The sequence below is a fragment of the Girardinichthys multiradiatus genome, chromosome 10, assembly GCF_021462225.1.
Source record: "Girardinichthys multiradiatus isolate DD_20200921_A chromosome 10, DD_fGirMul_XY1, whole genome shotgun sequence".
NCBI classification, from domain to species: domain Eukaryota; kingdom Metazoa; phylum Chordata; class Actinopteri; order Cyprinodontiformes; family Goodeidae; genus Girardinichthys; species Girardinichthys multiradiatus.
In genome coordinates this window covers 2,007,860-2,034,983 of record NC_061803.1, presented here as the reverse complement: position 1 = coordinate 2,034,983, position 27,124 = coordinate 2,007,860, and the positions used below count along the sequence as shown (strand labels likewise).

The following is a 27,124-nucleotide window of genomic DNA, read 5'->3' as shown; positions in this document are numbered from 1 at the left end:
TCCAGAAACATCTGGCTAGTCCAGGTGGCAGCAGCAGGTTTCAGTCGAGCTTAATTTTTCTTGGTTTTCTTTCTTCTGAGGATATCAGTTTGGGTTCGATGGTTGAAGCAGAACAGTTCAGTATTTTTCATGGTTGACCATAAAACAGTTTAAATGAGACAGCTTCACATTTCAGACACTTCTCTCTTAAGTCATTCCCTTCTGAAACTAGGCTGATGTTCCACCACCTTCCAGTTAATCAGAAGACTTGAGCCTAAGTGGTTCCTGGTCACTGTATCTAGATTACTTATCTCCAACAGGACAATGATCCCAAACACACAGCTGCAGGACAACATTATGCTTCTGGAAGGAGCCTGATATCAACCACTAAATATGCTTTAAAGTCACAAGACCAACATGTTCCACCATTTCAGATGAGAAGAGTCCTCAAATATCCTACCAGGATTAAGCCAGAAGGTTGTTGGTGTGTGTGGGAGGTGTATGTATATATTTCCTCGTGCAACTAATTCCTGTTTTTAAGATCAGCTGAAGTTGTGTTTTAGTATCAGTCCAGCTGAAGATGACATTCCTGCCTATGATGAGTATGCAGTATGTAAACTTCTGACACGGTATCCAGCAGGGCTCCATAAGGCAGTTAAAGCTCCTCCAATCACGTTTCAGGAGGATTCTGGCATGCAGCAGGTTAATGACAGAGATAAAACTATCTGGCAGGTGTTCTAGTGATGGTGAAGCCATATTTATTATGCTTTTAACAACGTACTTTTCAATCTGAGGTAATTCGATAGTATTTGCATATAAGGTTAGTTATTGTTTAGAGAAACATAACAGAAAAATGTTTAAGCTGCACAAAATCCTCATATAGCCACTGTTGGTAAGGCTACTTGTAATTAAGCTTTGTCTGTTGCTAAATGGAAAAAAACTGCACTTTGCATAATTTCAGCTTTATTTTTTTAAATATTTAAATGTAGAAGGTTTTAAATGGTTATATAAGCCACTGTTATAAATCTTATAAAGGTAAAAACCTTTCTGGACCCATTTTCTGCCCATGCTGTTTAGAAACTAGTGTCTGCATAGCATTATAAGTGGTTGGTGCATTGATGTTCCCATATCCATCGGTCTATCAGCTAATCATTTGGCTCATCAATAGATAAAGTGTGTAAACGCAGGAGCAGCCATCCTGATGTAGGTGCAGTCATGTGGCATTTATCGTAGTTCTGGTTTATTTACATCAGGCTAAGCAGCACAAGTCCAGAGTAGCAGCTGCAGATGTTTAGTAGGCACGTTATTTCTGATATCAGGCTGACAGAAACGCAGCCTCACAGACGTCGCCTGTAGGAGGGACAACATGTGGTTACATGTGTCTGTCATGCTTCTGAGGGTGCGTGTTTTCACGGAGAAGCACGGAGGAGAAATCCAACCATAAAGTGGATAAATCCAACATCGGAGCTTCATCCCTTTTTCAGCTTTTCAAAAGTTGCTCACCAGACTTTGGAGGAACGTGGAAATCTTTGAGTCGTCTGCTTGGTGTGTAAAATAAATGAATAAATCCATGTTTCTTGTCAGTATCTCCTCTTTCCATGTTTGCCACCATCAGTCATGCAGGTTTTCGGACGAAGAGCTAAAAGGAAGAATAAAGAGGCATCAGAATAAAATGAGTTTTTGGGACAAATCTTCTAAAACTATTAATTGGTGAGTTTTTCTGAATCACCTGGATCTGCTGTCTGCTTCTTCTTGTTGTGATGAACTATCTGATTCTCATTGGTCATCTTCACATCCTGGTCCTCCACATAGTTGCTGCAACACAGCCACACATTTATTTAGTAGTGACTTAAACAGCCTTAAAGGATCAATGAGGTGGAGAACAGTAGTAGAGGTGAGACAGAAATCACCCGTCTAACACCAGGTAAGGAAGGAGTGGGGTGGACACTGGAGGAATCTTCAGTACACGGACTGACCACTGGGGGGAGCTGACACAAAGTGTTCGGTGCTTTAATACTTACTGTTTGTTGTGTCTGCCGCCTCGGGGGCTGAAGTGGAGAGGAATCATTTAAACAACTGAGTTATTAATAGTTTTTATAATTATTAATTATTTGACTGCCAGTGATTTATCTAAAACTCCTTTCTTGGTGTGGAATGGAGGATTTGTGTTGAAAATCTAACTTAGGACTGTTACTAAGAGGTTCCCAGGGTGCACCCTGCCTCTTGTCCCACCAGATGATGGATGGATGGACTGAGACAAGTCTGAGTGATAAACAGGTATCTCCAGCATAAAGTAGATGAACATTAATAAACCTTCACTAACAGTTATAGACTGCACCAAATGGATCATGATAGAAAACTACAGGTTCTGTTCAACCAGCGCTTCTTTAATGCATTGATTATTATTTGTCAAGGCTGGGATGGAACTGAAGGCATGAATACCTGCAGGATCAGGTCCATCACAGAGGGGCTGGGTGGCAGGATTCAGTTAAATAGTTTATAATTTAAACTATAAAAAAGGCACATGTCAAACATTTCTTTATCGTACACATGTTGACGATGTTGTGTTGAATCTGAGCCACAATAATGATGGATGATGTATTTGCTTGAAAACGTCTATCCCTGATAGACTAAAAACTTTAATCACTCCTAAAAACAACATCAGACACTTCCTGTAACCATCAACCTGCTCCAGCATGTTTCTAGCTTTGTTGGTTTCCTGATCCCCAACTTTTAAACACAGTCCAGATATTTACAGTGGAGTTGAGATCAGAACACTAAAGTTTTTCAAAGTTTCAACCATTTAAGCCAAACTGACACCCCCTGATTAAAGGAATATTAAAGAAGAACCCAGGAACCACCAAGGCCCAGGCCCATCATAGACTGGAAGATGCTGAGTGTGGCTGTTCACAGTGGAGTTTAACATCGACTGAGAAGGTGCCAACCAACAAATATTGACACCTTCCAGCTCGACCAGCCAGATATTTTCTGGAGGAAAGTTTGAGCTATTTGACTTTAAAAACAAGAAGGAGTCTAGAAGTTGCTTTCAAAGCAAAGAACACTATACACACTGTCAAGCATGGTGGAGGCTGCATCATTCTGCGGGGCTGCTGGTTCACAAAAGTAAGCTTATTGCTATATTAGTGGGGGGTGTATGTATATATTTGAGCTTGTACGTGTATGGTTTTAAAAGTTATTGAAGTTGTTTGTTGTGATCTGTGGTTGACCTCCATGTTGAAGCAGCTGAGCTACCTGATGACGGTGCTCCTCTCACGGTGCGTGATGTAAACATCCTCTGTGAACAGGACGGTGTGGTACGGTACCACCAGGTCACAGGTCGGCAGAATGCCTCTCGCAGTGTGGCTCACACAGTCCAAGATGCCGTTATAAACCAGGAGGTCGTCCACCAGCAGCTGCACACACACACACACACAGCTTTAAGTCAACACAGCTATAGTCTAAACACCAAATAAAACCCAACAGAACATTAGAAACTTCTAACCCCGAACTCTTTCACTCCTCTCTGAGGAGTCTTTGAGTAGTTCCACAGCTTGATCATGGACACGGTCACCGGCTGATCGAAGATGGCGTACACTCGGTTCACCTGAGTGGAAAATGACAGATCCATTCTCAGCCTAACTGCTTCCTGGGTCCAAATAAGTTTACTCGTCAAAGCACTCCCTCACCGTTCCTGGTAGAACCGGGGCCAGCCACATGTGTCTACCATCGTGTGTGTTGTTAACGCCGTCTATTAACTTATCGGGAGTCCGAACATCACCGCTCACGTTGTCCAAAATGTTCACGCTGTCTGGAAAAGCTGCGATGTCTGATGATCACACCAAGTTAGGGATCAATGAGATCCAGATGGAGCCAAACTGATCCTGTTTCACCAACTGTTACTAAACTATCACCAACTTTTTTATTTAATATCATTTCTGTTACAAAAGAAAACCAAACTGGACTGGACCGAGTGGTATCAGAGAAAATCCCACGGCATGCCACACTTTTCAGAACTGTTTTGTGTAACTAAATTAAGCTCTCTTTTTGTTGGTCTGTCCATTCAGGTGGTTGGACAACATCAGTGGAAAGGATACTGTTGTCAGTGAGATGGATCTTCTGGTGGTTCTGGTTGTAAAACTCCAGGCCGTTCAGACCAATGTAGTACGGGTCTCCCCAGGTTGTCAACAGCTGCAGCTGAAAAATGACTGGCAGATGAAGGTCAAAGAAGATGCAACACAATGTTGTGCGACTGGTACCAGAACCTGGTAAAGCAGCAGGAAGAAGCCTTTGAATACATATGAACAGTACTGAGCTGTGGTGAAGGTTGCTGACGATCCAAAGTCACACATCTGCTTCAGTAATAATCCAGTCATTCAATGTTTCCACCTGGTTGAAGTTCTGCTGGTTCTACGCCTACATTGGTGCACAATTAAACATGCAGACACGTCATCAGCTGTTGGTACTGACTGAATGGCTTCATTGCACTTACTGAGTGTTGATTCGTTTAAAGTCTAGTGGGTCCAATTACAGTAAAAGCCTCGCTGCTTCCAGATAGTTTCCTTTTAGCAACCAGAGATCTTCTCAAAGATCACAGGAGGAGATTCAACAACTATCTTAGGTTTTTGATTTTCTAATCAATATAAACATCAATTACAGAACATTTTAGAACCTGCTTTAAACTATTTATCTGACTAGAGATTAAACAATGTTTTATCTTCTGCTTTTTAGGTTCACTGTTAATCTGAGCCAAATAGGCTTTACCATCTGTTCTCCATCTGACATCCAGCTCAGAACCAGAAGGACCCGAGTCCAACACAGAGCAGACGTCTCAACATTCACACACCAGGTATCCAGGTATGGATAAGCATAGAAAAATGTGTCTGTTTCCACTTTATAAAAGACTATCTGGATTTTTTTGTTTTTATTTTATGTCTGATTTTCCTTGAATTGAACATTTTGGTTTTTGAGTAACTTCCTAGGAAAAAACCGCTCATCCAAATTTTATTGCTAGAGAAAAAATAAGAAAAAAAGGGAAAACCTTTTACTGCTACATCTGGGTTTGGAACTAATTTATATTGTGGTTTTAAACTGAATTGGTGGTTCTTAAAATGAGTCTGGGGCAAACAAAGCACTGAAACCACCAGAATAAAGTTTTCAAACCCCACATACGGCCGATTTAGTTCAGTCCTGGTTTGTCAAGTTGAAGTGTTGATAGATTTTAAAATCCAGCGGATCTAAAGACTAAATGACCAGTTAAAACGCTACACACCCGAGTGCTCCCAGTTCTCACTACAACACTCTGCGGTGTGGAAGTTGTCACTGAATGAAGAAGGCTCAAAGTGAACAATTTTCAGTATCAGTGAGGTGTTTAAATGAAGCCAGAGGCAGACATGCAAGAAGCTAATTAAAAAGTAAAACTGTGTGTGAGAGAGAAAAACCTTTCAAGGAGATACCAGGAAGACTGAATGAAATAACGCAAAGTTGATCTGTTTTACGGAGTCTTCCCCTCTGTGTCATTAAACATGCTGTTTTTGGGAAATGATGGCCGTCAACTGGAAATCTCAGTGATAAGGTAGGGATCTACGTTTTCTATGGAACACACCCTGAGCCTCTTGCTTTTGTAGCGCTAGCCACACAAACCGAATAACTAACAGAAGACCCTAAAAACAGTTTAAAATGTGAAGATGGTTCTCATTAAATCTGCGCTTTAAAATATGAGTAAAATCCTGTTGTACTGCATCCTGACATCACCTCTGCTGCGGATATTAATAACGACCGCTCATTGTGACTGTTTTCTCAGGTCTTATACATCAGCAGGTCAGAGCCTGAGCCTGTTGTTGGACCAAGTGAAAGTTGGTTGTGATGGAAAGAACTTCATGCTGTCTGAACAAAAATAGACCTGAAGGATACACCCACAAGGCATGATGGGAGCTTCGTAGTCCATGCTAGCCTGCTCTTGCCTCTTAGAACGTCCTCTAAAAATGAACAAAAACTGGAAATTAGTTGATGACATGTTTGTCTTTCTCACATGAAGGAGCAGGAATTGTAATTGGGCTTAGTACCTCTGAGAGTTTTCATTGCTCCAGTTATCAATGGGAGGCTGCAGGTAGTCCACAAAGAGGATCTCCTGGGCAAAGTCAAAGTGACAGTTGCCAGGTCCTTTCCGGACCAGGAAACCCTCCATCGGGGAGATGGCAACATCATCCAGGTACAAACGAAGAACTTTCAGCTAAAGCAAATCATTGGAAACATTGTTTTATTTATCAGAGAGGAAACTGATGAAGTTTAAAGGCTCCTGGTGTCTAGAAGTTCAGGTCTAGTATAAAAAGCATCTCACCCCTCTGTAGGAGTCCTCAGGCGACTTGTTGTAGTTCCAGACACGGAGACCAGCGATGGTTTGGACCTTGCTGAAGGTAATGTTCAAAATGTGTGGTTCTCCATAGGAGAAAGGTATGAGCCACATGTGGCAGTCATCTGTGGTGATGTTCTGGCCATCGATGAGCCTGGACAACGAAGATACAGAACGAAGACTGGACCCGAGCAGAACTGAGATCTGACCTTGTGACTTTAGGTTCTGATTGTGATATTATTGGACTCACAGTTACAGTTCCTGGCAGACTTACTTATCAAGCGTGCGCGAGTCACTTCCGTACTCCGGCAGGTCATTGAGGTCTCTTGGTGATGCCACCATCATAGAGAGGTCCAGAGGTAAGCTCTCACCGTCCTTCCCCACCACCTCCAGGCCCGTCAGGCCCATATAATGGGAGTCACCCCAAGTCATCATCATCTCCAGTCTAAGGCCTGAATGAACAGGAGGAAAAACATCACATCAGCATGAATGCAGCGTTAGTTTTCACTCCGAGTTTAACAGTCAGTTTTAGACACAGGACTTTGTGTCAGTATCAGAGTACAGGACGCAGAAAACAAACGCCACTCTTTTCAGATGTTATTCATAAAACATTATTTTAGACCATGTCTACTTTTATTCAAAACTATGTAATTGTTGTGTTCTTCTGTCACATGATATTCCAATAAAATACACTAAGTTGGCGACATAATAATGAGAAAATGTGAAAAAGAAGCAGGATTTGATCAGACTCACACTTTCCAGCGTAGATGCCAGGAATATGCTGCATATTTTCCTCTGACTGGTTTCCAGTAGTGTTGAGCTGAAGTTTCAACTAATAAAACATACAAACACTTTAATTAAAACAAGTTAATTATAAAGAAAAAAAAACATCTATACCTTTACTGATGAAATTTGGACTTACAGTGAGGTCTTCCTCTCTGAACCCAGCCTGTGTGAAAGGTCTTTCTTCACCCTCTCCATCAGCGGTGCGTGGTCTCTGCAGCTCTTCTTCATACACTAACCTCTCAGGACCTTCGTCTTCACCGAGGAACGTCTCATCGTACCGAGACATGGCCTCCAGGATATCGTCATCAGTGGTGAACAGGATCGTGTCACCGAACTGGTCTAATCCTGAAACAACAACGGCGTGAGGAGGAAACTGACACATTTCTAAGGAAGCAAGGAAGGAAGGAAGACTGTGTAGGAACCCAGAAAGTGGAGGAGAAGAGGATAACATTGTGATTTTGCTCTGTCACATACCTCCAGATAAAGTTCCAGACGCTTTGGCAATTTCTCCCCTGAAGATACACCTTCCGTCCAGAAGCATCTCCACCTCTTTCACACCACGGAATGAGTGGATGCGCGACTTGTTGTAGTTCCACACTCGGATCATGGCGATTTGATAGGAAGCCGCGAAGTTCAGGAAGATAGTATGGCTCCGACCAGGGGTGAACGGCGCCAGCCACAGATGCATGTCGTCCTGAGTGCGATTGATGCCGTCAATCAGGTTGGTGACCACACGCGGATCTTTGCCATACGCCGGGAGAATGTTGATGTTTGGAGGGTCAGCTCGGATATGGACCGGCTGCACAGGTTCTCCGCTGGAGCTGAACACCTCCAGGCCATTGAGACCCACGTAGTGGCGGTCTCCCCATGTGGACAGAATGTTTATAACCAGTCTTTGGCCCTGCGGCAGTACCGGGATCTCAAACTCATCCTCTCGCTCCAAGGAAGGATCATCATCTGAGCCTTCACTCAGCAGCCCCTGAGTGTTTAAAGAGGACAGAGGGGTTCTGGGAGTTGTGGAGGGGTTTACTGGAACTATAGGGGGGCCGCGACCCTGGCGCTGAAGAAACTCGTCAAATATGTCCCCCTCGAAATCCATGTTGGAGATGCGACCGCGCTGACATTGATTGAACTTCGTTAGTGAGTCCCAGGACTCCATGAGAGTGTCATCCTGCTGGCTGTGAATCTGGACCCGAGAGCTGCTGTGGCTCCTGGTACCGCAGACCAAAGACAGCGGCTCGTCTGCAGACAATACAAAGAGTAGAGTCTGAGGTGTAAATAAACGTGTTTAAACTATCCTGTCGTGTATCACCAAACTTGTTAACAGGCCCACCTTATTAACAGATCTTAGCAGGAGGACACACACTAAAATAACCACATGACCTCAAATGCATGATGGTTACGGGCATCAAGGAAAACGTTAGTGTTTCAAAATGTTCACATTTTCCATCGCACTGCTCCCACGGTTTAAAGTTATTTTACTGGGATGCAAGAGAAAGTGTTGGGAGCGACCCATGCCCCCTAAACCATAGGTGGCTGTGCACTGCTGGTCAGTTGGCTTGTGTGGAAACAAAAAAAAAGCACCATCTATCACTTTTATTAAGATAACAAAAGTTTGTGTAACTTGTGCTGCTTTACTATTGTAATATTGATTATTAATATTCTGCACAATACACAATTAAAATCTGGGTCTTAATTTAGTGGAAGTTTATTTTAGATTTGTGCTTCAAGTCTGTGCATCAAATTCAAAATAAGAAAAATTATTTCAGTGGGTAACGTGACTATAATGTTATATGTTTTAGCAAAAGTAGGAATAATCTTTGCTTTCATTTAGCATTTTTCTGTAAATAATGTGAAACAGTGGTATTTCTACAGGTTATAATAACCTCATACTGAGCCCTGCCTACATCCAAGTACAGAGGTCAGCATCTTCTCACCTGAACCAGCCCATATCTACAGTCAGAGGCATATCTACAAAAGTTAAAACAACTGGAACCCTGATCATGAAGGAGTGGACCAGGACCCAGATGTATCATGAAGATGGATGGAAAGGGAGGTAAAAATTAATCAATCTCCAGAGGTTACCGTTAGACAACTGTCAGCAGCCTTTGGGTAATAAGACAACAGAGGAAAAACCCTTTCCTACCAGGAGCTCTGTGGTGTTGCTCCTCCGTCTGCCTGGAGGTCACCGAGACGTTTCTGAACGAGCTCCTGCGTCCACTGATGGGCCTGTCTATCTTTGGTTCCCCCAGTTCCTCCAGCAGGTCGCAGCTCAGGTCCAAAGAGTTGGCCTTCCACTGACCCCCGTTCATTGCCCTTTCAGCCCCTCTGCACACCCGGCCAGGGTTACAGGGCAGCTCTGGGAGCATGGAGGAGGAGGAGGAGGAGGAGGCAGCAGGTGATGGCTTGGTTTCGGTCGAGAGCTGAGGTACCAGCCATCGGGGCCTGTCTCTGCTCGTCTCACAGCCCTCTGGGGCCCCTCTGTTCAGGGGCTGCAGCCACTGGGGGGCGACTCGAGAAGAGGATGGCTGGGTGGTCACTGTTTGCTCCATGGGTGCTGGCTGCTCCACCTGCTCTCTGGGGGAAGGGGACTCCGCTGAGGTCGACAGGTCAAAGGAGCTTCTCTGTGAAGAGGGACGATGAGCTGAAGAAGTGATGGGTGGGAGTGGCATGTGTGGTTTCTCCTGCATGTCCAACATAGTCCTGTCTATTGGGTCAGACAAAACTATAGAAGCGTGGTGTCGCTGAGTGCTGCTGCCCTCCCCACTCTTCCTGTCCTCATGGAGATGGGGGCTCACACCTTGCAGATTGTGCCCTGAAGATCCATGGCTGGAGAAATAGGAGTCTGAGACACAGAAACCTTTCAGATCGATGGTGGAGCTGTAGTCAAAGACTTGGTTGCCGCAGCCTTTCTCCAGCTCCCCTTCAAACACCAAGGTGCTGTTCAGATACAGCTTCATATGACGTGCACCGATGTCAAGGTCCTGCAAAACAAAGATTTATTTTTCAGAAACATCTAACAATTTCATGCTGAAAACAGTCAAAATATTCATACCTCAAACTGTTTCGCAGTTTTTCAAACTTCAATGTATTTTATTGTGATTTTATGAAATAGAAAAATGACTGAAATGCAGGGAAGATTTCTTACAACTAAGCGTCTGCATTCAAACCATTCTAATCTATTACCCCTAAATACACATAGACTGGCATATTCATGTGCTAGAACGGCCTAGTCAAAGTTCAACTGAGAATCTGAGGCATGACTTGGACAATGATCCATCCAACCTGACTGAGTTTGAACTACTTTGAAAAGAAAAATAGAACGAAATCTCCTGATGGGCAAAACTGGTAGAGACCTGCCCCAACATAATCTGGTTCTACAAAGTACAGACCTGGGTGGTGTTGCACTAATTGGTGCCGCCACCAACCGCCAGTCCGTTCAGATCTGCTCGATCCAGTCAGCACAGAAACCCAGTTCTATCTCAAATATCTTACCTTACATCGTTGTTCTGGATGGGTCCAAGAAGCGCCATAAACACAAGGCTTTTTAACCGTTCTAAGAACAGCAGAACCTCACACTACACTAATCCTCTGAGGCTAATCTCCCGGTGCTCCACATTCAGACTGACTGACAGGCAGCTCAACCAACCACCGTCAGGAGAGACTCAACCACAGCAAAACAGCAACTCCCACTCGTTTAATGAAGACACACAGGCTGTAGGAGCCATCTGCTAACAAGACACGTGTTAACAAATAATCTCTGAAGGAGGGAAACCAAAGATGTGCCAAACAGACCGGTCTAGTGTTTGGATCACGCTGTAAGTTTACGTATTGTACCATGAGGCTTCTGTTGTAGTTCCAGATTTTAATGGAAGATATTCCGAAGTCCAGAGAACGTTCCGTGTTTCTGATGATGAAGTAGAGCTGGATGGGAGGGTGGAAGGGGCAGGTCCACATGTGGCGCTCCTTAGTGGTCTGTTCAACCAGGAAGAAGGAAAAAACGGATCATTTTTAACAAAACAATCACATCAAGTCAAGAAATGCGTCAAAAGGCTTTCACTGTACCGTCTGGCATTAAAACGTCTGTTAATTTGTGAAATATTAATAATAATAACATTAATAGAATCTTACAGTTAATCAAAGCAACTAGTAACTCGAGCTAAAACTACATTACACTACCTTAATAAATGTAAACTTTTAACCTTTGCTTAAATTACAAGCAAATAAACATCCTTGCACCAAACATCTGAACATTTTCTGAAGATCAAAGCAGGTTTAAGGCACCAAGGCGGCTCCAACCCACCTTCACCTTCCCGTTGACAAGCGCTCCCAGGTTCCCCGGGTAGTCTGCGTTCCTGATGTCTATGTCATGCGGTGACACGAACAGCTTCTTGTTTCTGAGGCAGAAGAACTGCAACTCCGTGAGCCCAACCTGCAGAGCGTTCCCCCAGTTGGACAGGATCTCTATGGTAACGTACAACGCAGGGGTGATCTCTGCTGACGACTGCCTTCGCTGCAACGACAACACAGAGACCCGGTAACATCGGGCCAGATCTGTTCTGTACTGACAGCATGTGTTGCTGACTCACCGGCTGTTTGCTGTAGTCTGTTTTCATACCCAGAGGAACGTTGTGGCCGGGTTCTACCTCCAGCTGCTCCAGAGCTCTCAGCAGTTTCTGCTGTTGCCTAAACAAAATGACGACACAGTCAGCTGATCTGCTGTGGGTGGTCTGTGATCTTCATACTGGAGCTGAGTAGATCAGCTCAGACTGAACTGGGTAATAATGAGATCTATAGGAAGGTAACAAGGTCAACAGGTCTCCTTTCCTCCAGACTATGTCAACATGTCTGAATGTAACTGTATGCAATATACCTGGGCCCCATCAGGGTTATTCTCTGCATGGCCAGACTGACGTTCTCATCCTTGACATGTGTGTGGTGGTGCTTTAGACCGTTGCTCTTCTGGTGTCCCTGGACCTGAATGAGAAGAGACCAGATGATCCGGTGGATGCCATATCAGGGGAAATCTAACTAAATACACAGAGTTCCTACAGGTCCAGTCAATACACCCAACTTTTCCTAATTCCCAGAGTTTGTTGTCTGTTAAAAGCAGGAAAATGAGAGAGCTCACAGACATTTGAAAGTTTTCCAGTGCATGGATGGATGGATGAGGGGATGGATGGATGGATGAGGGGATGGATGGATGAGGGGATGGATGGATGGATGAGGGGATGGATGAGGGGATGGATGGATGGATGAGGGGATGGATGAGGGAATGGATGGATGGATGGATGGATGGATGATGGAGGGATGGATGAGGGGATGGATGGATGGATGGATGGATGGATGGATGAGGGGATGGATGGATGGATGGATGGATGGATGAGGGGATGGATGGATGGATGGATGGATGGATGAGGGGATGGATGGATGGATGGATGAGGGGATGGATGAGGGGATGGATGGATGGATGGATGGATGGATGGATGGATGGATGATGGAGGGATGGATGAGGGGATGGATGGATGGATGGATGGATGAGGGGATGGATGGATGGATGGATGGATGGATGAGGGGATGGATGGATGGATGGATGGATGGATGGATGATGGAGGGATGGATGAGGGGATGGATGGATGGATGGATGGATGAGGGGATGGATGGATGGATGGATGATGGATGGATGGATGAGGGGATGGATGGATGGATGGATGGATGGATGGATGAAGGAGGGATGGATGAGGGGATGGATGGGTGGATGGATGATGGATGGATGGATGGATGGATGGATGAGGGGATGGATGAGGGGATGGATGGATGGATGGATGGATGGATGATGGATGGATGGATGAGGGGATGGATGAGGGGATGGATGGATGGATGGATGGATGGATGAGGGGATGGATGGATGGATGAGGGGATGGATGGATGGATGGATGGATGGATGATGGAGGGATGGATGAGGGGATGGATGGATGGATGGATGATGGATGGATGGATGGATGAGTGGATGGATGGATGGATGAGGGGATGGATGGATGGATGAATGGATGGATGGATGGATGATGGATGGATGGATGGATGAGGGGATGGATGAGGGGATGGATGGATGGATGAGGGGATGGATGAGGGGATGGATGGATGGATGGATGGATGGATGGATGATGGATGGATGGATGGATGAGTGGATGGATGGATGGATGAGGGGATGGATGGATGGATGAATGGATGGATGGATGGATGATGGATGGATGGATGGATGGATGGATGAGGGGATGGATGAGGGGATGGATGGATGGATGGATGGATGGATGGATGATGGATGGATGGATGGATGAGTGGATGGATGGATGGATGAGGGGATGGATGGATGGATGGATGGATGGATGATGGATGGATGGATGATGGATGAATGATGGATGGATGGATGGATGATGGATGGATGGATGATGGATGAGGTGATGAATTAAGGGTGGAAGTAAAAGCTTTTCCTAAGCTGAGGAGCCCTGATCAGACGAAGCACAGAATGAGCACTCGGATCTACAGACAGCAAATGAAAAGAACCGGTACTGTTCAGTAAAGCGGCGCTAAGAGCAACGTGGGCTGGCAGCTTCACACACACATCAAAATATACGCCCCAATTATTTTGTAGTGAACAACCCTCACTGAAGGGTCTGGTCTGCAGCCAACGCCCAGAGATGCTTCTACACCAGCTCTACTCAGCAGCGCTGATGAAGTCCAGTTAACTGTTCTGTCTCGGTTCACTTCAGAACAACGCATCCAGTGTGTACGAAGTGTCAGAAGAGGGAAGAAGGTTATTCTGACCGTGCTGTAACTGAAGACCTCGGCTCTGTCCACAGGGGTGTTTTCTCTCTGCATGGCTTCCTGTACACTGAGGAAAACCTCTTCTGAGTCTTGTTCTTCATCTGAAGTCCTCCTGGCTGCTGACAGGGGCCTTTCTGAGCAACTCCTTGGCTCTCAAAAACACAAACAAACAAGGTTCAAAGCAAAATGTACAGATTTATCACCGCCACCTTATTTAATGTGCCTGTTTGAGGAATTAAAACCAATCAAATTTTACTCTTTAAATGTTGCAACTCTTACTCTGTTCATCCCAGCTGTCTTTTGAAGGTGGCCCATCTAATGTTCTGCTCTTCACCAGCACAGGCTTGGTGGGCATGAAGGAGTCTGTGCTTTCTCTCCATTTCGCAGACAGGGAACGTTCAATTTTACGACCTGAATAAAAAGGTAGAAGAAAAATATTAGAATCCAAACAAACGCTACAATGCTACCTTGATTTCATCTCAGGTGCCGCTGATGAAAGAAGAAACTAATCATAACTTAATGAACTGGTTTAATAAAAAGTGTTACATACTTATCCTGGGCAGGAACGTCATTAGTTTTGGGATTTTTATGATCTGACCCATTCTTTCTTTAGGGTGAAATTGTGAGAAAATAAATATGAACTTGCTTATTAGTCTGTCCAGGGTCGTCATTGGGTCAGAGGTCACCAGTCCATCACAGAACAACACACTACCATGTTCACACACACTCATATCTAAGGGCAATTTAGAGACCAGTCAACCTAAAAGTCATGGTTTTGGACTGTGGGAGGAAGCCAGAGCACACAGAGAGGATCTATGTATGCGCCCAGGACCTTCTAGCTGCAAGGCGGGTGCTACCAACTGCACCACCGTGGAGCCCATAATTATACATAGAGGCTCAAATATATACATACACCTCCACTAGTATTTTGAGAAAAGTCTTATAGGAAGTCGCAGCTCGACCACACATGATTTGTGCCTTCAACTAGTTTCCAGTTTGATACTTGCATAACTCTGACTGGACAACTGATCAGATATGATATATCACAACTGTTTAGATTCTGGTACAGATCCAGCTTTAAGCTTGGTTTATTTCAGGGTGCCAAAGTCCAGTCCCGGAGAGCTACTATACTACTCCAACACCTGAATCCATTGGCTGAATTCCCTCGTTAGCATTCAGTCATTCAGTTCTGCAGAGGCCTGACAACAAGTTATTCATCTGATTCAACAAGATGGCGCCGACGATGGCCGCCGCGGAGCTTCGCTCTCTCTTTGTTTTTGTATTTTGTGTGTTTTTATGTTTTTCGAGCCACAGTGCTGTGGTCTCATTAGTAGAGAGCAACTTCTCAACATCAGAGAGTCCTCTCTTGGGTTTTTTTCACCATCTTTCATCGATCCGAGGTTCACTGAGCTCCTGGCAAGTGGAGCTGTGGCTCTATACGGGATCCTGCGCGGACAGAGACGTCGAAGGGGAAAGCGTGCTGGCGCGCTGGTAAAGCTCCGCAAAAGAGGACTTCGTACACCACTGCCTTCAATCCACCTGGCAAATGTCCGCTCTCTAAACAACAACAAGATGGACGAGCTAATTCTTCTCACCAGTAAAAACACGGACCTCCGTGGATCAGCGGTTCTCTGCTTCACCGAGACATGGCTGAGTGAAAACATCCCGGACCGAGCACTGCTGATGCCGGACTTCCAGCTGTTCAGAGCGGATCACAGCGCAGAGCTATCGGGGAAGAGGCGAGGAGGTGGAATCTGCTTTTATATAAATGAAGGTTGGTGCAGAGACGTAAAAGTTCTGGAGAAACATATAGCCCTGATCTGGAGTCATTTTCCATAATCTGTAAACCGTTTTATTCACCTAGAGAGTTTTCCTCGTTTATAATAATCAGCTCATATTTTCCACCTCATGGCTGAACTTCTGCTGCTGAAAAACATCTTGATGAGCTGATTACAGACGTGGAGAAAAAATACACGGACTCTTTCATCATAATACTGGGAGATTTTAACAGAGCAAACCTCTCAAATGAACTCCCCAAATACAGACAGCATATTAAGTGTCCCACCAGAGACAAAAACACACTGGACCATTGTTACACAGCTTTAAAGGACTCATATCATGCTGGTACCAGGGCTGCTCTGGGTTTTTCAGATCATTATCTAATCCACCTCATCCCAACCTACAGACAGAGACTAAGAGCTTCCAAACCCAAGGTTCACACTGTTAAGAAGTGGACTGACGAATCAAAGCAGATGCTACAGGCCTGCTTTGAATGTACAGACTGGACTGTTTTTGAAACTTCAGCCACTGACTTAAACCAACTAACTGATGTGGTGACATCATACATCAGTTTCTGTGAGGACATGTGTGCAGACCAAGACCTTCTGCACCTTTGGGAACAACAAGCCATGGTTTACTCCACACCTCAGGAATCTGCGCAGGAAAAAGGAAGAAGCTCACAGCAGTGGAGATTGGGCGCGGTACAGGCAGGCCAGGAACAAACTAACAAAGGAGATCAAAGCAGCCAAGAGAAGCTACAATGAGAAGCTGAAGAACATCCTTTCTACTGGTGACACTTCAGCTGTATGGACTGGTCTGAGAAACCTGACTGCCTATAGGAGCCCCTCCACCCATCCTGAACAGAGTCGTCTCCTGGCCAACTGTCTGAATGGCTTCTACTGCAGACATGACAAGAAGCCATTCACACCTCAAATCATCTCCTCTACATCCCATTCAGGAACAAATTCCTCCCATAAAGCAACCAACCCCCTACCTTCAGATCCTCTACCTGCACTAAAGATCTCCGAGGAAGATGTAAACAGGCTCTTTCAGCGCATGAAAACAAAGAAAGCTGGAGGACCTGATAACATCTCCCCATCATGCCTGAAAGCCTGTGCAAATCAACTCGCTCCGATCTTCACAAGGATCTTCAACAAGTCACTGGAGAAATGTGAGGTCCCCTCCTGCCTCAAACGATCCACCATCATCCCGGTTCCCAAGAAACCCACCATCCTAGGATTAAATGACTACAGGCCTGTAGCCCTGACGTCTGTGATCATGAAATCTTTTGAGCGGCTGGTGTTGAAGCACCTGAAAGACATCACAGGCCCCTGCTGGACCTCCTGCAATTTGCTTACCGAGCAAACAGGTCGGCAGATGATGCTGTTAACTTAGGTCTACACTTCATCCTGCAACACCTCGACCACCCAGGGACGTACGCCAGGATCCTGTTTGTAGACTTCAGCTCCACCTTCAACACCATCATACCAGACATCCATCACCAGAAGCTCACCCAGCTCAACGTCCCAGCCTCCACCTGTCAGTGGATCAACAGCTTCCTGACGGATCGACAGCAGCAGGTAAGACCTGGGGAGCATCTTCTCCCGATCCAGATCAATAAGTACTGGTGCCCCCCAGGGGTGTGTTCTATCTCCACTCCTCTTCTCTCTGTACACAAATGACTGCACCTCATCGGACTCGTCTGTGAAACTCCTTAAGTTTGCAGACGACACCACTGTCATTGGACTGATCCAGGATGGTGATGAGTCTGCATACAGACAGCAGGTGGATCAGTTGGTCCACTGGTGCGGTCAGAACTACCTTGAACTGAACCCACTCAAGACTGTGGAAATGGTGGTGGACTTTAGGAGAACACCACCCCCATACACCCCCCTCACCATCCTCAACAACACTGTATCGGCCGTGGACCACTTCAGGTTCTTAGGAACCACCATCTCTGAGGACCTGAGATGGTCTTCACACATAGACACTGTTCGAAAGAAGGTCCAGCAGAGACTGTACTTCCTGAGGCAACTCAAGAAGTTCAACCTTCCACAGGAGCTGCTGGTCATCTTCTACACTGCCATCATTCAGTCTGTCCTGTCTTCATCCATCTCAGTGTGGTTTGGATCATCCACCAAACAGGACAGGTCCAGACTGTAACGAATAATCAGGACTGCAGAGAGAATAATCAGGGCTGACCTTCCCTCCATCCAGGACTTATACAGGTCAAGGGTCAGTAAAAGAGCTGCTAAAATCTCTGCAGACCCCACACACCCTGCACATAAACTGTTCAGAGTTTTACCTTCAGGTGGCGCTACAGAGCACTGTTCACTAAAACCAGCCGCCACAGAGACAGTTTCTTCCCCCAGGCTGTTTCTCTGATGAACATTTAATAGAGAACAAAACAACAGCATACAGATGTTGCAAATGTTGCAGATGTTCTATTAGATATGTGTATATTGTAAATATGTATATTCTGTAATACAAAAACAAAACCAAAGAGCAAAGTGTACCGGAGTCAAATTCCTTGTTTGTATGTACGAACTTGGCAATAAAGCTGATTCTGATTCAGGAGAAGGGAGGAATCTATAAGATGCAAGATGGTAGCTCTGCAGGACTGGACTTGGGGACCCCTGGTCTTTACAACAGGACTGAGGTCAAAGCTGTTCCAGAAGCTTAATGTTAGCCTCCTTCATGAAGGAAAAACCAGCTGGATTTAGGTTTCAATGAGCCAGCTGTTAATTTGAGGTGAAGTTAAGGAATGTGGAGGTAATCCTCCTCCATCATTAATCCACCCACTCTATGCAACATAGCGGTCTCACGGTAGCTCATGGTAGCGTTGAGCCTTGGTGGTTGTGGACATAATGTTCACTTTGCTTTTATCTGAGGCAGACAGTTTGGACCAGATGGTTGAAACTGGGAGTTCAAACAGAACAATGATCCCAAACACATCAACACTGGGTTAGTAGTGGATAAATCAGGCCAATGTTGACCTCAAGCTAATTGGAAATTCATAGCCATGGATCCATGGCAGGAAACCAGCCGATTTAAATGAACTCTGATTCTCCCAAGAAGACTAGAAGGACGTCCAGCCAGAAGCTGGAGAAGCCAGAGTCCACAACGAAAACATGGACGTTCAGTGAACTTCTGATCAGAACAGTTTTCAGGTTCCTGCTCTCTGCTAGTGCAGAGGAAGCAGCAGAGAAGAAGAATAAATGTGCTTACCTTTGGGAGAGGGTCCAAAGTCCAGAACAATTAGGTTTGCTGGGTCAAGATGGCTGTTAGGCCCGCTTTTCCTCGAATTAGTGGAGGACTTGGAGGAGGACAGAGGCAGCCCCAGTTCATCAAGGCTCTCCGTGCTCTCCTCCCTCTTAATTTGCTCCTCTATCCACTCCTCATCCGACTCCTCCCCTGCCGAGCCCCTGCTGCTCCGCCACATGCTGACCTCCAGACTACAACGCAAGACCTAGTTTACAGAATGAGGTGTTTGGGTCCCCATCAGTGCTCACAGTCGACTGGAAAACCTCTTTCAGATGCAAACATGCACACAAGTAGAGCTGCAGCTGATCTGTGTTAGCAGCCCTGAAATAAACAAGACGCCTGAACCAAATTTAGACAATTTACTAAAACTCCTACAGGCTAGAAAGGATGACATAAAAACAAGATTTTTCTGTTCACCTTTACTTCCTCCAGACTGAGGAGCACCTTCTCACTGTGCTCCTGGTTGGCTTGGCCTTCCTGGCTCTCGGGCCTGGAGCCGAAGGAGCGTGAAACCTTGGAGGTATCTCTCTGGCAGCGAGGGCTACGTGGCGAGTGCAGACTGGAGCTCTGCATAGAACATGAGGGATGGAGAAAAGGGAAAATGGAGATAGAGATGCTAATTAGTACAGACAGTTGCATCTCAGGCACAGCCCGTCCCCTAAATAAAAACACCCACACAGGCTGTCAGAAGGAATCTTCAATCTACCTCCATGTCCACACTCTCATAGGGCTGGAAATCGTCAGAGTAGAGTATTTCAGGTGAGAGTTTCAGACTCAGGCCATCCTCTGTCCGGATATTAACAGATTCCTGCGAACGCCGTAGCAGAAGAAACCATAAATATTTGAGCTTCATGTTTTTCACAGAAAAACCGAGCATCAGAGGCCTGTACCTGCACCCATTCTTTCCTGCGGACCCTTTCTGGGGCAGTCTGGCTCCTCTTCCTGCTGGTCAGAGATTCCAGATGATTTCGACTGTCTTCGGTTAGCTGGTGGGTGCTTCTGCAGACATCTGCAGATGAGTCAGATAGGCAGAGGAACATTAGCAGTGAGAGGAGAGGAAACGCGAAATCACATACGCAGATGGTCCTCAGCACGGAAAGCAAGGACCAGAAAAAAAGAAAGCTGGCAACGACAACTGTCACTATGTTTTATTCACTGGGACTGGGCACAGAACCACACCAGGCCAAATACAAGCTGAGGAACAGCAGCTATTAGCTGCTGGTCCATATGGTCCACACATGACAGAAGATATGACAACAAGATGACGACAGCTTCTACTTCAGTCCAACAATATTAGGGAGCAAAGAGCTGAAAGCAGAGTCAGCCTTTCCTGCTTCAGGTCAGTTAGGATTAACACGTCAGAATAGAAAGAGAGACCTTCATAAGTTTACATACACCAACGTTACAATACATCTAACACATTTGGAAAGGACAGATGAGGATGAAATAGCTTTTTAGGCTTGCGTTTGGTTAGTTTATTTTTGATTTTATCTTATCTTCTTCTATTTTACATTTATAAATATATTATTCCAATTGTACTTTGTATTAGTGTTGTGAAGCACTTTGTGATCTGTGTCTTGAGAGGTGCTATATAAATAAAATTTTACTTCCTTTACTTACTTACTTTTAAAAGCTTCTGACATCTGAATTAAATGGAGGCCCACCTGTAGATGTGTCTCAAAGCAACACCTCAAACCCTCTGGTTCCGTATGAGACTTCATGGAAAACTCTCAATAAATCAGCCAAGAAATTAGGAAAAGAATTGTGGACCTCCACTGGTCTGGTTAATACTTGGGTCCAATTTCCAGATACCTGAAGGTCCCACAATTATCTCTTCAAACAATTATATGCAAGTATAAACAGCACAGGGATGTCCACCTATCATAACGTTTAGGAAGGAGATAGGTTCTGATGTGAAATATGTGAATCAACCCCACAACAAAAGCTAAAGACCTCGTGAAGATGCTGCTGAAGCTGGTAAGAGAACATCATTGTCCACAGAGAATCAGGTCTTGTGCTGAAAGGCCACTCAGAGAAGAAGAAGCCATCACTCCAAAAGCCAGGTTACAGTTGGTAAATGCACTCAGGGACAAAGACCCTAAAATTTGGAGACATGTCCTGTGTTCTCGTGAAACGTGTTTTTACACATTAAGACCATCGATACATTTGGGGGAAAATGGGTGAACCTTGCAAACATGAGAACAGGATCCCAACTATGATGTACAGGGGTGGCAGCATCATGATGTGGGGCTATTTTGCTGCAGGAGGAACTGCTGCACTTCACAGAATAGATGGCATCATGAGGGAAGAACGTTGTGTGGAAACAGCACAACAGCAGACCTCCAAATCAGTTTTCACGTGGCTTCAGGAGTAGCCGTCACAAAGCCCTGAACTCTGTCTATGCAGAGCTGAGAAGATGTGTGTGAGCCAGGTGGCCAACGAACCTGACCCAGTTCTACCGGTTCCGTCAGAAGGAACGGGTCAAAATTCTTACAAACTACTGTGAGAAGCTTGGGAAGGAAACCCAGAACGTTTGACCCCAGTCAGATGGTAACAAATTTAATTCTACCAAATACTGAGAACATCTATGGAAACTTCTCAAAGTGAAGAAAGTTTAAAAAATATCTCATTATTCTGCAGTTTAGCAAATAGAAATATTTTAGTAATTGTACACAAAAAGTTAAGTTATGGAGCAATATTTAATAGTGGCTGTACCTGCAGACCTCCAAGCAGGCAAAGCGCTGGCAGACTGGCTGCTGGAGACTTTGGAGTTCTTCTGACTGGATTCAGCATTGGCTCCATTAAAATAAATAGAAAATCCTTGTTCAAGCCGTTCCAATTCAATCTGCCTGGGATCTTTCACCCTGAGGCGCTTTAGGATTCTGATGAGCAAGAATAACACATGAATACTTCCTAAAATACACTAAAACTGAAGTATTAATTTGATAATTAACTATTTAGGACTGGTGTAAATATCTATGTAAAAGAACCCAACATGGTCCTGCTAGAAAGCCTGGAAGAAGTATTCATACCCCTTATATCTTTCCATGTTTGTTAACTTCACAGCCACAAGCGTCCATGTTTTATGTAATAGACCAACACAAAGTTAAAAATTTAAATAATTATACATGGTTTTAAAACTTTTTTATTAATAAAAATCTGAAAAATGTGGCGTGTGTTTGCATTCAGCTTCCTTTACGCTGATACCCCAAAATAAACCCAGAGTAACCAGTTGATTCCTGAAGCCACCTAATTATTCAACAGAGACCAGCTGTGTGTGAGTCTAACTGCAGCTGTTCTGTTTCTGGCCTCAGAGGTTCTCTAGAGAACATCAGAGAACAACCAGCATCATGGAGACCAAGAACCAGAGCAGACAGGTCAGGGAGAACGTTCTGGAGAAGTTTAAAGCAGGGTTAGGTTCTACAACAGCATGCCAGGCTGTGAACATCTCCCAGAGCTCTGATCAACCCATCATCTGAACATGGTGAGAGGGTGGAGCACCTGGAGACCTACCAAGACATGGAGGTCCACCTAAACTGACAGGCTGAGCAATTAGAGCATTAATTAGAGAAGAAGAAAAGAGCCCAATTGTAACTCTGGAGGAGCAGCAGTGATCGACAGCTCAGGTAGAAGGATCTATTCACAGAACAACTATTAGCTTTAGATTCTGTTAATATGGCTTTTATGGAAAAACAGCAAAAAGAAAGCGACTGTTGAAAAACAGCCACAAGAGCTCCAAAGTGCAGTGGAGGCAGCATCAAGCTGTGCACCAGAGATACAATGTGATGATTTAGATCAAAGCAGATTAGAATGTTAGAATGGCCTAGACAAAGTCCAAACAAAAACATATTTGAAAACCATCTTTTCCTTTGACACAGTGTGGAAACGTTCTAGAGGTATGAATACTTTTACTAGATACTGTATTTTTATGTGTATGCATTCTCAGTTTACACTTAAATGTCTTGTTTCTAAAAGAAGAAAACCAGAACAATCAGGCACCAGAAAAGTCATGAAGTTGTGCATCTCCTCAGGGTAATCCAATCTGCCCTTGTGCAGCAACCTTCACTCAAACTTCACCTGTTTTTCTGCTGGAGGCCGATTAAATATTCATCCAGAGTTTCATGAACAGCAGACGCGAGCTCCTCCTCTCGGCACGATTTACTCTCCTTTAAGAACAGGTCAGTGAACAGAGACACGATGAAGAAAACAGTTCACCCTTATGCACCTCATTCTTCCACATGCATTTATTTTCATTAACTGTTCAAGCTCATGTAGCACAATATCTATGCCACTTGATACTCCATGCTTTTAAAGGATTGTTGTAGTTCATAGAGTTTAACACATATCACTAAAGACGTGCAGACTCAGGCTGAGATGCTAATATTTAATGATTAAAGAATGATGATTAAAGAAGGAATAAGCTGACCTAACCTCTAAGCACAACATCTTGAAGGTTTTTAGGCTCTCATGAGGATCTGAACAGAAATGCAGTTTTCTTTGGCTTTAATTCAAGTATGTTAATGTGGCATTAATGTGCTCAATGCTTATAACGATGCAGAGATGTAATCTCTGCATTCATTCAGGCATGTCATAAAAGGAGCGTCATTAGTGTGCAGTGCCTTGCAAAAGTACCTTTTGTTATGTTACAACATAACCTGAAGGTATTCTGTTCAGATGCAGATATTAATGCATATAAAGCAGAATTGTGAAGTAGAAGGAAAATGGTTCACAGATTCTAATCAAAATGAGTGTGGCAGGTAATTATATTCAGTACACAGTATACCTCTGACTGAGATTACCGCTGAAGTCTTTAGCACCTTGGTACATCCAGAGACTGAAAATTCTGCATGTTCTTTGTGATAATTTTCAAGTCCAACTTTGATTGGGATCTCGTTTTTTCGGTCATGACCCAAAGTTCATGGCCATAGGTGAGGGTAGGAACGTAGACCGACCGGTAAATTGAGAGCTTTGCTTTTCGGCTCAGCTCTCTCTTCACCACAACGGACCGGCACAGCCGCGCCGATCCGTCTGTCGATCTCCCGCTCCATTCTTCCCTCACTTGTGAACAAGAGCCGAGATACTTAAACTCCTCAACTTGAGGCAGGAACTCCCATCCAACCTGAAAAGGACAAGCCACCCTTTTCCGGTCGAGTACCATGGCCTCGGAGGAGCTGATCTTCATCCCAGCCGCTTCACACTCGGCTGCAAACCGCTCCAGTGCATGCTGTAGGTCTTGGCTAGAGGGGGCCAGCAGGACCACGTCATCTGCAAAAAGAAGAGACGAAATCCGGTCCCCAAACCAGACCCCCTCCGGCCCTTGGCTGCGTCTAGAAATCCTGTCCATAAAAGTTATGAACAGGACCGGCGACAAAGGGCAGCCCTGCCGGAGTCCAACATGCACTGGGAACAGGTCCGACTTAGTGCCGGCAATGCAAACCAAACTCCTGCTCCGCTTGTACAGAGACCGGATGGACCCTAATAAAGGGACACATGTGGACCGGTTGGGCAAACTCCCATGAACCCTCGAGTACCCTGTAGAGGGTATAGAACTGGTCCAGTGTTCCACGGCCGGGACGAAAACCACACTGCTCCTCCTGAAGCCGAGGTTCGACTATCGGCCGGACTGTCCTCTCCAATACCCTGGTGTAGGCCTCACCAGGGAGGCTGAGGATTGTGATCCCCTGTAGTTGGAACACACCCTCCTGTCAACCTTCTTATGTAGGGGGACCACCACCCAGTCTGCCAATCCAGAGGCACTGTCCCCGTCCGCCACGCAATGTTGAAGAGGCGTGTCAACCATGACAGCCCCACAACATCCAGAGACCCGAGGTACTCAGGGTGGATCTCATCCACCCCCGAAGCCTTGCCACCGCGGAGCTTTTTAACCACCTCAGTGACTTCAGCCTGGGTGATGAAAGAGTCCAACCCCGAGTCCCCAGCCTCTGCTTCCACCAGGGAATGCGTGATGGCAGGATTGAGGAGATCCTCGAAGTACTCCTTCCACCGCCCGATAATGTCCTCAGTCGAGGTCAGCAGCCTCCCACCCCCACTATAAACAGTGTTGGCGAAGCACTGCTTCCCCCTCCTGAGGCGCTGGATGGTTTGCCAGAATTGCTTCGAGGCCAACTGGTAGTTCTTCTCCATGGCCTCACCGAACTCCTCCCAGGTCCGAGTTTTTGCCTCTGCCACAGCCCGGGCTGCAGCAAAGAACGAGATCCCGGATACAAGAGGCTGAAATGAGCTTCCTCCGTAGGGTGGCCGGGCACTCCCTTAGAGATAGGGTGAGGAGCTTGGAGTAGAGCTGCTGCTCCTCCACATCGAGAGGAGCCAGTTGAGGTGACTCGGGCATCTATACCGGATGCCTCCTAGACGCCTTCCTCTGGAGGTGTTCCAGGCACGTCCCACCGGGAGGAGTACCAGGGGACGGCCCAGGACACGCTGGAGGGACTATGTCTCTCGGCTGACCTGGGAACGCCTTGGGCTCCCCTCGGAGAAGCTGGAGGAGGTGCCTGGGGAGAGGGACGTCTGGGCGTCTCTGCTGAGTCTGCTGCCCCCGCGACCCGGTCCTGGATAAGCGGAAGACGACGACTACGAGTACCTTGATTGGATCATTTTAATACAAAACTATGATTTAAACGTTCAGGGTGGTTCTCCTGCTGGAAGATGAACCTTCACCTCAGTCTCAGGTCTTCTGCAGCCTCTAACAGGTTTTCTTCCAGGATTGTCCTGGATTTAGCTCCATCCATCTTCCCATCATCTCAGACCAGATTCTCTGTCCCTGCTGATAAAAAGCATCCCCACAGCATCATGCTGCCACCACCATGTTTCACTGTGGGAACAGTGCATTCAGGTTGAATCTGAGTTTTAATTGTCTGCCACAGGTAGGCCAGGAGGTTAGATTTTGACCTCATCTTATCTTCAGCCACATAGCAAACTTATGCTGAGGTTAAATTACACACAGGTGGTACAGGTTGACTCTTTTTAACAACATGGTGACTCCTTTCCAAATGTATTTTAGGGGTATGAGCATGAAGGACGTTGAACACAAATGAATGTCACTTTTTACTATTTTCCTTCTGCTTCACAATGATGTACTACTGTGTTAGTGGAATATATTAAACCTAATAAAAGACACTGAAGTTTGTGCCTGTAACGTGTTGCAAGACACGTTACAAAACATAACACAGTTACCTAAAGCCCATGTTATTCCACTCAAACAAATAGCATGCAAATAAAAAAAACAAAGCTCTTACTTAGTTTCTATAAGTCTACTAGGCTACAGCATCTGCAGATGTCAGGAGCAGAGAAGAGGTGAGGAAATATGAAGAATAGAAAATACGAGTTATTGACAGAGCAGAGAAATTCATAGTGAGACCGGAGATACAGCAGGTAAATAAAACATGCATTACTGCAGGTAATCCTTGGTTGGATCATGGAGAGTGACAGATTTATGTAACGTTTATATTCACGTCACTAGCTAACACTTACCCGGTTATCCATTGTGGTCTGCAGATGCTTGAGCTCTCAACACACTAGAACCCCGCATCTTAAATCATTGAGACATGTCTCTGTAATGAGGTCTGTATCTGTTTCTCCCTGCAGGATAACATAAAAGAGACCCCAAGGTTAACGATGACAGGAAGCCTGTTTCTACTGGAAGGAAAGCCGTTTAATGTCATCCTATAACCGATGCAATGACATCACAGCAGCTGCTTGGCTAGCATCAACATCTGTTCGGCACAAACCCAACTGAACGCGTTCACAACGCGTTGTTTCGTTGCCCAATCTGGTTTAGTTTAGTTACAGCAGGTTTTTCTAGCGGTTTTAATTTATTTAACCGTTACAAAATAAACCGGACTGGTTTAACGTTAGCAAACAGCTAGCGCTGAAGCTAACCTAAAGAGTTAGCACGTAACTACTTTAGTTGTTAATAAAATCGCACAAAATGGGCCCAATGTTTCCGTACACGCCTCGGTGTCCGCTCCGGTAAACAAAGTATTACTTACAGCATAAGTTAAGCCTGACTTTAGGCTTTAGCTTCAGAAAAATACAGACTTTTTATTTTTTCACGTCTCGTGTGTTGGTCGGTTACTAGGAGAGCTTTCAACCAATGAGGAGAGCCGCTTCAGCGTTGGACACGCC

General features: G+C 45.3%; 1 protein-coding gene across 3 annotated transcripts; it reads right to left on the bottom strand.

The window, feature by feature from the left end:
- Window positions 1-101: 101 nt before the first annotated feature.
- Window positions 102-27,124, bottom strand: LOC124875082 (katanin-interacting protein). Of its 3 annotated transcripts, XR_007039963.1 has the most exons (30): window positions 26,989-27,124; window positions 26,471-26,578; window positions 23,060-23,148; window positions 21,698-21,864; window positions 19,873-19,991; window positions 19,689-19,790; window positions 19,400-19,549; window positions 18,947-19,187; window positions 14,219-14,350; window positions 13,940-14,091; window positions 11,988-12,091; window positions 11,704-11,800; window positions 11,418-11,627; window positions 10,952-11,089; window positions 9,261-10,098; window positions 7,589-8,356; window positions 7,251-7,459; window positions 7,082-7,160; window positions 6,603-6,780; window positions 6,317-6,482; window positions 6,042-6,208; window positions 5,890-5,954; window positions 4,074-4,184; window positions 3,666-3,805; window positions 3,482-3,583; window positions 3,232-3,392; window positions 2,001-2,027; window positions 1,709-1,794; window positions 1,483-1,618; window positions 102-1,329 (listed from the first exon to the last, which is right to left on the bottom strand). XR_007039963.1 is itself a non-coding variant. In XM_047376903.1 (29 exons), the coding sequence occupies exons 2-29, from the start codon at window positions 26,480-26,482 to the stop codon at window positions 1,560-1,562; spliced, it is 4,869 nt and encodes a 1,622-aa protein (XP_047232859.1). In that variant the 5' UTR covers window positions 26,483-26,578; window positions 26,989-27,124; the 3' UTR covers window positions 102-1,559. The 3 variants fall into 3 exon arrangements, 2 of the variants coding, with proteins under 2 accessions (XP_047232859.1, XP_047232860.1); XM_047376903.1 differs by having other exon boundaries at window positions 102-1,618; XM_047376904.1 differs by lacking the exon at window positions 2,001-2,027 and having other exon boundaries at window positions 102-1,618.